This window comes from Penaeus monodon, chromosome 18 (genome assembly GCF_015228065.2).
Source record: "Penaeus monodon isolate SGIC_2016 chromosome 18, NSTDA_Pmon_1, whole genome shotgun sequence".
NCBI classification, from domain to species: Eukaryota; Metazoa; Arthropoda; class Malacostraca; order Decapoda; family Penaeidae; genus Penaeus; species Penaeus monodon.
Window position 1 is genome coordinate 21,244,185 of NC_051403.1, and position 10,000 is coordinate 21,254,184.

The 10,000-nt window shown below is 56.6% G+C and overlaps 1 protein-coding gene across 1 annotated transcript in view; it reads right to left on the reverse strand.

Annotated features, from left to right (window-relative positions):
- Window positions 1-10,000, reverse strand: part of LOC119584321 — a 58,024-nt gene that overhangs the window by 47,541 nt on the left and 483 nt on the right. Inside the window, exons 2-3 of the mRNA XM_037932871.1 lie at window positions 9,265-9,798; window positions 1,941-5,221 (exon numbers count right to left, since the gene is read on the reverse strand). Coding sequence (XP_037788799.1) covers window positions 1,941-5,221; window positions 9,265-9,572 — 3,589 coding nt within the window. The 5' untranslated portion in view covers window positions 9,573-9,798. The remainder of the gene's footprint in view (window positions 1-1,940; window positions 5,222-9,264; window positions 9,799-10,000) is intronic.

Below are 10,000 nucleotides of genomic sequence, written 5' to 3' on the forward strand. Positions count from 1 at the left end.
GGTAGGGGAGGGGAGGAAAAAGGGGGAGGGGGAGAGGAGGGGGACGGGGGAGAGAAGGGGAGGGGGGAGGGATAAAGTAACCCTAATCCTCCCCACTTCTGTTCCTTTTTTTGTTTCTCTCCCTCTCTTCTCTTTCCTTTCCAAACGGAATGATCAATCTCTCCCTCTCCCTATCCTATTTTCTCTTTTCTCCCATTCTTCATTTTCTTCTTCTAACGTTCAATACCTTCGATCATTCTTCTCCCACCTCCCCCCCCCCCAACCTTTAACGTCGTGTTTTATTATTCCATAAAATTTCTCATCTCCCTTTTATTTTCTCTCCCTGCTCTTCCCCCTTCCTTTATTCGCTGTGGTCATCTGTCTGATCTTTTGTAATCTACGTTATCACGTTCTACTTCCTCTCTTTCTCCTTCTGAGTATTAATATTTTCTCTGTCTGTTCTCTCTCTCCCTCTCTTCTCCTCTCTCTTTGTTTCCCACTTCCTATCCGATCTCCCATTCTCCTTCTCCTTCTTCTTTTCCGTCTCCTTTTCCGTATTTTTCGTATCCTTCATCCCCCCCCCTTTTTTCTCCTTTTACTCCTCCTCCCTCTCCTTCCCCTCCTCTTTCCTATCCTTCTCCTCTTCCTCCCTCTCCTTCTTCTTCTTCTTCTTCTTCTTCTTCTTCTTCTTCTTCTTCTTCTTCTTCTTCTTCTTTCCCACTTGACAGCCATCTCAAGTACGTTTCAGCACAGTCACTCGAACTTGGTGCACAGGGAGGGTGTAACTTACATCATAACCCCCCCCCCCTCAGCTCTCTTTCTTTCTTTCTTTCTTTCTTTCTTTTCTCTTTCTTTTTCATTTTCTTCTGTCTTTCTCTCTCCCTCTCTCTCTCTCTCTCTCTCTCTCTCTCTCTCTCTCTCTCTCTCTCTCTCTCTCTCTCTCCCTCTCTCTCTCTCTCTCTCGCAAACACACCACCACACACACACACAACAACACACAACACACACACACACACACACACACACACACACACACACACACACCACACAACACCACACACACACACACACACACACAGCACACGCACACACACACATCCTGCCACGGTTTTCTCATTCTCGCGCACACAAACACGCAAGCAAGCACGCACGCACATACAAACGCACACTGGCGCGCGCGCACGTCTGCCGAATCATCATGACGTCAACGAACTCTTGTTATTTGACCCTGGCAATGACTTCCAGACTCACCCCCTCCCCCTCCCTACTCCTACTTCCCCACTAGCCTATCCTATCCCTTCCTACTACCCTGGCCTATCCCTTCTCCAACACCCAGCTCTCCCCTTCCCCACAACCCCAACTCACCACTCCTCCTTTACCCCCACCTATTTTTCCCCCCGAACCCCCACCTTTAGCCAGGTCCCATCCCCTTCCCCACAACCCCAGCTCACCCCTTCTTCCCCACTACCCTCCCCCACCCAGGAACCCACCCTTCCCACCCTGTTCAAGAGCACCCACCTAAGGCAAGCCATCATGACCACCTGAGGATATCCAGCGCCTTGTTAAAACTCGCCCGAGATGAACTTCGCACAAAGAGCTGATTTACACGTCAAATCAGCTGATCACCGGCTGTTATCGCCGATGCTGTCCTCATTCAGAGCACAACTTCGCTGCTTCGATTAAAATTGATATCCACTGCCACTTGGACCCTCCATTCTCAGTCTCTCTGTTTCTGTTTGTCTGCTTTTTTTGACAGTCAGTCGGTGAGTTTGTCTGTGTCTGTCTGTCTGTCTGTCTGTCTGTCTGTCTGTCTGTCTGACTGACTGACTGACTGACTGACTGACTGACTGACTGACTGACTGACTGACTGACTGTCTGTCTGTCTGTCTGTCTGTCTGTCTGTCTGTCTGCCTGTCTCACTCATGAAAGATCGTACAAGGTATAAGTATGAGAGCACTCACCATACACCTTGAGGCGTGTTTGGTAGTCGTCCTCGCGAGGTGAAGGCCACGGGCCCTCCGCAACGCCGCCCTTCGCCCACGCCGGCGGCCGCTCCGGATCGCTCCTCCCCGGCGCGGACGTCGCTGCTGTCAGACGGACGTCGGTTGGCAGAGCATTGTCTTGGTCCCTTCCTTTCACTCTTCCTCTTCTTTCGCCTCTATTCCTCCCTCCTCTTCCCCCGCCTCCTCTTGTGGCGGACTTCCACCGCGTGTCCCTGGGAGGGTAAAAAGGACCCGCGACGGCGTCCCCTTCCCGAGGCGTGGGAGTCCGGGCCCATCCGCCGGCGTCCGGAGGGGTGTCCCCGCCTGCCTCATGCCCTTGGGGATGGTCGCCGCCGCCGCCCCACCATGCGTGCTTCCGTCGGCTGTCCCGGGCACCTTGGTCGGGCTCGGAGGTGGTCGTGAAGGGCGCCATCCTGTGCTCGGGGGACTGTGCCCGGCGGTGCTTCATCTGGAGGTACTTCTGGTAGTCCAACACCTGGGGAGTGGAGGGGGAGGAGGTGGGGAGCGGCGCATAGGAGGCCGGCGCCGCGTCTTGGGGGACTCCTCTGCCGGCGGAGAGTCCACTCAACCAGGACATCGGAGGGTAAACAGAAACTGGTTCTCCTTTGGCCGGCGAGCGCTGCGGCGGCCGCGAGTCTTCCCTCGGTTCAGGCGCATCTCCGGCGTCGCCTCCCGCGCCCTGGCCGCGCTGGCTGTCCTGGCCCGCCACACGCTGTAGTGGCGTCGGAGGCCGCCTCCCTGCGCCGCCACCGCCGCCCCTCGCTCCCCAGCGCTTCCCAGGAGGAGAAACAGGTCGGGACCCTGCGGTGGCGGTGTCGGCGGGCCAGGCAGGGGCTCTCCGGGCGGGGGGCGACGGGCGGGGGGCGGGGAGCCTGATTGGCAAGTGTGCCGAGTCATGGCCCGGGTGGGCGGGCTGATGCGGCCTTCGTGCCTCCCTTCCCACGTCGGCGTCGGCCGGCCCGTCATGCCCGTCATCCCGCGCGCCGCGCCCGCCGCCCTCGCTGGCAGCGCCTTGTCCCCGCCCCCAGCCGGAGGGAGTCGCGGGCTCCCTTCCTCGCCTCTTTCTCTTCCTCGTCTTGCTCGCCCCCTGCTCTCCTCCTCCTCTCTCTTTTCTTCCTTTCGCCTTGGGGACGTCTTTATCGCTGCGCGCCGCTCGCTTCCTCTGCCCTTCGCCCTCTCCGTCGCCCAGTTTTTCTCCTCCCTTTTCCTCCCCCTCCTCTCTATTCACCGCGTTCCTGCGAGGCGGGTCGGGTGAAAGCGGGTGCGTCCTCTCGCCCTCCTTGCTTGAATGCTCATTAAGAGAAATTCGTTCGGCGTCGCCGGCCCGGGCCAGTGAAAGGGCAGCCGGCAAGGGGGGCGGGGGGGCCGAAGGAGGGGCGTGAGAGGCGGTTGGGGGCTCGTGCTTGTTCTGTGGAGTCGCCCCCGAGACAGTCGCTGCCGCGCCAGCGCTTGTGCTTGCGGTCCCGGACCTTCCCACGTGTGCGTCGGGCGCGTTCGACGGCGAGAGCGCCGGGGTCGGGGATGCGCCGCGGGCATGATGCTCTGCGGTTTCATCCTGAGGTGACGGGGATGCTGGCGACGACCGCATTCTCCGCCCGGGGCCCTCAGCCCTGCCGGCTCCCACGACGACTCGCCGCGGGTCCTCTTCCCTGCCAGTGCTGCCTCCACTTTCTGCGCCCGCGCGCCACGGCCTCTCTCTGACCTCCTGCTTCGTGTCAGCAGCGTCAACGACCGACGCAAGTCTCATGTCGGCCGCGACGGCATCACGCCCGTGAGGCGTGACCGAGCCGGCTACGCTCTCCCCGGGGGCCTTCCGACGCACTTGCGTGACACTAGGCGTGACCCCCCCGCCGGTGACGGCGTCTGGGGTCACCGCCGCGCCAGTCGTCTCCTTCGGACCGGAGTTCCCCGAGGCATTCTCACCCTCGTCATTGTCGTCCGGAGACGCGCTCGAGAGACTTCTGACTTTGACTTCGGATTCGTCGCGCACCAACTTCGTCTCGAACGAGTTTTTCCGGCGTCTTGTACTTCCGGTGTCAAGCGCGTTACGCCCTTGGTGCTCACGGCCATTAATTCGCTCCGTCGGGGCGCCGGCATCTTCTCCCGCGTCATGGCCCTCCGCCTTCTCTACAAAGTGCTCGCCCCTTCCTCCGCCTCCCGCCGACTCCACCGGCAGAAATTCTAGCTTCGCGCGAGCGCCACCTGCAGTCCTGCCGCCAGTCCCCGGTGCGGCGTGTCGGGGGGTTTCCTTGCGCTCTCGCGGCCATGCGTGCGTCCCTCCACCCGCGAGGGCGTCGAAGTCTCTCATCCCCTGCTCATCGTCCCCGTCACGGCCTCGGTCGCCTCCTCCTCTCGTTCCTGGGCTGCTTTCACGGCCGCCAGATGGCTTCCGGCCTCCATGCGCTTCATCCCCGAGTGGCAGCGGCTGCCGATGTGGTTGGGCAATCTGTCGAGGATGCAGAGGGGCGTTCCCACTCGGGGAGGAGTCGTCCACAGACTTGGCCAACCTGGCCCCCCTTCCGTCCTCAGAGCCGGCGACGGGAAACACCTTAGCTCGACGTCGTTCTTGCACCGTCGGGTAAACTGCGCGACGAGAACGCGACTTCTGTACCAGGTTCTGCTGCGCCGCAGGCGGCGGCGGCGATGCGTGACGTCCGCTGCCAAACTCGTGGCCTCCGCCTCTTTGGGCGTCCCGTTTGCGCCGCCCTTCCTCGCTCTGCTTCCACGCCGGGTCCTTGCCGACCTCGCTCCTCAGCTCGAGCCTCAGGCTTCTCCAGACGGCGCGGTCAACGCTACCATCCTCACGGAGAATTCGGCGGGCGCGGGCGAGGAGGTCGTCCGAGAGGGGCACGGGGAACTTCTTGAGGTCGCTGGCGCTGATTTCTTTGGCTTCCGGGGGCGGGAAGGAGGCGGCGAAGGGACGCGAGCCCAGGGCCTTGTCGAGCGGCAGCAACAGGGCGGTCTTATTGTACACCCTCAGGTAGTCTCGTGGCCGCGGGAGGAACGTGTCCGGCGGCCGCCCCTGCCGCAGCGCCTCCGAAATGCTGTCCTCCTCCTCGGCGGCGGGCGGGGGGCGCGAGGAGGCGAAGAAGCTGCCGGAGGTCATCATCTGGAGGTTCCACTTGTACTTCATGTCCTGAAGCTCCTCCGCGGTGCACGTGCGGCACTCGCTCTTGAACACCAGCCTGCGGTAGGCGCCGATGGGGATCTGCGAGCTCACGTCGATCCGGATCCCGAAGCTGCAACGGACACAAGAGGAAACGTTACACGCGGGAAAAGCTTCGGCTCAATTCTAATTGGCAGGCACCACTTATAACACAGTAGAAACAAATTCTGTATATAACACATGTATATACAACTAAGATTTGTACGTATATGTATATGTATAATGTACTTGTAGTTATTTGTATATACATATATTTGTATTTATTTGTGTGTGTATAAATAAAACAGAAAAACAAGAAATAAATAAACAAACAATTATATATATATATATATATATATATATATATATATATATATATATATATATATATACATATATTATATATATATAACATATATTATATATATATATATATATATATATATTAATATAATATATATATATATATATATATATATATATATTTCTTGTTTTTTTCTGTTTATTTATACACACACAAATATGTATATACACAGGGGGAGAGAGAGAGAGAGAGAGAGAGAGAGAGAGAGAGAGAGAGAGAGAGAGAGAGAGAGAGAGAGAGAGAGAGAGAGAGAGAGAGAGAGAGAGAGAGAGAGGAGAGAGAGAGAGAGAGACAGAGAGAGAAAAAAAGATGAAGATGGAGAGAGAGAGAGAGAGAGAGAGAGAGAGAGAGAGGAGAGAGAGCTTCCTCCACCCCTCCCCCAATCCCCAACATCTCGAGTGATTATATTGATCTCTCTCTTCCCAAGTCACGAGGGTGGATCTAATATATATAATCATAAAAATAATACTAATACAATTCTCCTGCATCCCCCCCCCACACTTCCCCATGCTATGACCCCATTTCCGGCCTTTCTCTAGGTTTCTCTCCGATCGTACATACACACACACACGTGCACACGTACGTACACGCAAGTATATATACAAACAGACATAAGCACGAATAAAAGACAGACAGACAGACAGACAGACAGACAGACAGAACAGACAGAAAGACAGACAGACAGAAGACAAAGACACACACACACACACACACACACACACACACACACACACACACACACACACACACACACACACGGTACTTCTTCAAAAGGTCTCCTCTCTTTTAAATATTCAAATAAAAATTATCTAAACTTTTAATCTTACTGGACCCCCCTCCTCCCCTACCGACACCCTTCCTAGCCTCCCCCCCCTTTCCCCCTTTCCGCTTTATGGTGTGTGTGTGTGTGGTGTGTGTGTGTGTGTGTGTGTGTGTGTGTGTGTGTGTGTGTGTGTGTGTGTGTGTGTGTGTGTGTGTGTGTGTGAGTGAGTGAGTGAGTGAGAGAGAGAGAGAGAGAGAGAGAGAGAATAAAAGAGAAGAGAGAATAAAGAAAGAGAGAGAAAGAGAGAAGAGAGAGAGAGAGAGAGAGAGAGAGAGAGAGAGAGAGAGAGAGAGAGAGAGAGAGAGAGAGAGAGAGAGAGAGAGAGAGAGAGAGAAAGAGAGAGAAAGAAACAGAGAAAGAAAGAGAACGATCACCAACAGCCAACGAACCCGCGCAAAAGACCCAATACCCTGGGAATCAAAAAGCCTTTCCCGATTATAAAAAGGAAGACACAAATCGAATAAAAGACCAGAAGAGAAGGGGAAGAGGGCAGAGGGAGAAGGGGGGGAAGGAGGGGGAGAAGGGGGGGAAGGAGGGGGGGGAAGGGGGAGAAGGAGGGGGGGAAGGAGGGGAGGAGAAGAAGGTAAGAGGGGAGAAAGGATATGTGGGGAGAAAGGGTATGGGAGAGAAAGGGATAAAGATGGGAAAGGGAAAAGGGAAAGGGGGAAAAGAGAATAAGGGGGGGGGGGTAAAGGGGGGATGAGGGAGAAAGGAGGCGGAGAGATAAAGGGGAATGTGACGAGAAATGGAAGGAGAGAAAAGGGAGGATGGAAGAGAGAATGGGAAAAAGAAAGGGCAGGAGGGGAGAAAAGGAAAAGAGGGGAAGGGGATGATAAGAGCGAGAGGCCAAAAGGAGAAAAGGGAAGAAAAGAATTAAGGGGAGAAGAGGAAAGGGGAAGAGAGAGAGGAGAGGGGAAAGGAAAAAGAGGAGAGGAGAAACGGGAAAGGGAAAAGGGGAAAAAGGACGAGACAAGAGTCGTAACGAGGAGAAGGAACAAAGGGATGAAGGCCTAAACGAAAGAGAGGGGAGCGGGAAGGGGAAATGGGGGCAGGGGGAGAGGAGGGGAGAGGAGGGGAGAGAAGGAGGTGAGAGATGGAGGGGAGAGAGAAGGGCGACTACTGATAATGTATTCATGGAACTGGCAAGATTGTTGGATTACTGCCCTGGGCTGATAGGGGAGGGGGAAGACGAGAGGGGGGGGGGAGACATGGGGAGGAGACGAGAGGGGGGAGGGAAGGGGAGGGGAGGAGATGGGGGATGGGAGAGGAGGGAGGAGAGAGGGGAATGGGAGAGGAGGGGGAGTGGGAGGAGACAGGGGGAAGGGGAAGGGGATGGGAGGAACAGGGAGAGGAATCGGGGGAGGATTGGAACCGTGGGCGAAAAGAATAGTCTCGTTTTCCTCTCTAGCTTCCTTCCCGTATTCTCTCCCTTTTTGCATTTCTTATTTTCCCTTCACTATTCCCATCAGTCCCCCCTCTTCCGGCCCCTCCCCCTCCTCCCCTAACGACCCTCTTCTCCGTCTGCCCTTCCGTTTCCCTTGCCTTCCCTTTTTTTCTTTCTTCTCTTCCTCTTTCCCTACCCTTTTCCTTTCCTTCCCCTTCTTCCCTTTCCTTTCCTTCCCCTTCTTCCCTTTCCTTTCCTTCCCCTTCTTCCTTTTCCTTTCCTTCCTTTCGTTCCTTTCTTCCTTTTCCTTCTTCTCTTAACTTCCCTTCCCCTAATTCCCACATCCCTCCTCCACTTCCATCTCCACCTTGTCCTCCACTTCCCGTTCCCCTTCCTCCACACTCCCCTCTTCTCTCCACCTCCTTCCTCCTCATCTCATACCCTACCCTCCACCTCCCTCCCCTTCCCATCCTCCACCCCCACCTCCCTTCCCCTCTAAGCCCCAAACACCCTGGTCCCTCCTTGCTACCCTCTATGCTCCACTTCGTCCTCCAGCTCCAGCTCCAGCTCCAGCTCCAGCTCCTCCTCCTCCAGCTCTAGCTCCTCCTCCCTCCCTCCCCCTCTCTCCTCCTCCCTCCCTCCCCCTCTCTCCTCCTCCCTCCCTCCCCCTCTCTCCTCCCCATCCCCCTCCCCCTCCTCCTCCTCTCGCCAGCTACCTTGGAGTTTCAATTACTCTGCAAACGAGGCTATTCTTCCTCGCGTCTCGGCCCGTTACTCCGGCCTAAAAGCAATTACTCTGGTTGCTGCAGTGACAGAGCGCCGCGCTGGGACGACTCCGCGCGCGCCACTAACCCGTCGCGACTCAGGGCGTTTGTGCGTGCGTGTGTGTGTTTGGGGGAAGGAGGGGGAGGGGGAGGATGGGGAAGGGGACGGGGAAGAGAGGGGGCTAGGAGAGAAGGGAAGGAAGGAGATGGTTAGAGAGAGGGAGGAGGGAGGAAGGAGGGAGGGAGGGAGGGAGGGAGGGAGGGAGGGAGGGAGGGAGGGAGGGAGGGAGGGAGGGAGGGAGGGAGGGAGGGAGGGAGGGGGAGGGAGGGAGGGAGAGAGAAAGAGAGAGAGAGAGAGAGAGAGAGAGAGAGAGAGAGAGAGAGAGAGAGAGAGAGAGAGAGAGAGAGAGAGAGAGAGAGAGAGAAAGAGAGAGAGGGAGGGAGGGAGGAGGGGGGAGGGAGGGGAGAGGGAGAGGGAGGGGGAGGGGAGGGAGAGGGAGAAGGAGAAGGAGAGGGAGAGGGAGTGGGGAGAGGGAGGGAGGGAAAGGGAGAAAAGAAGATGGGAGGAGAAAGATAATACAGGAAGGAGAGAGAGAATGAGAAGAGAACTGGAAGAGGAGGAATATATTACAGGAAAGATGGAGAACAGACGGAAGGAAACACAGGGGCGGCGACGGGCAGAATATGAAGGAAAAGCGAGATTCGAGAAGCAGTGAGGTAAGAGAAGAACCCAAAGGCAGGGAAGCAGCCTCCACCTGGGCGACGAAGGCACACCCACCACGGGCGCGTTCCTCCCACTTACTTGTCCCTCCCGAGGGCGACGGTGATCAGCTGCTCGGCCGTGGCTTGCCGCAGGAAGTACGAGACGGTCACGTTGAAAAGGAACCTGCGGGAGGAGGGGTCGGCGGGGTCCAGCCGCAGGTCGGACGCCGGGAAGGTGATCGTCTGCTCGAACCGGTAGTAGCGCCTGATGACGCCAGGGTCGGGGGACACGCGCGCGCCGCCTCGCCCGCCGCCTCGGCCTCCCCTTCGCCGAGAGCCGCTCCCGGGCGGCGCTGCGTCGGCGGGCCGTCCGTCGCCGGCGCCGCGGTCGCCGCCGCCATGGATCATCTCCCACCAGCGGTGCAGTACGTCGAAGACGGTGTCGGCGTGGTCGGAGGTGTTGGTGTACTTGCTCCAGGGGTCGGCCTCGGGGAAGCACCCTTCGCTGGCGTTGTAGAGCAAGTGGCAGCCCCACTTGATGTCATAGTCGGGCGTGGGCGACGTCACCTCCACCCGCAGCGTGATGTTGGAGCGGGCGTCCACCTCTCGCGCCGACCCGTCCGTGAACACCACTCTGCGGGGCACAATAGGCGGACGTTAGGGAGCCGCGCCGTCGAATAAGAAACTCTACAATATATGCAAACAAATACGAAAATACCATATATATATATATATATATATATATATATATATATATATATATATATATATATATATATATATATGTATATATGAAAGTGGGAAAAACATTACAGGCCAAGGTGAAAAACAACAAA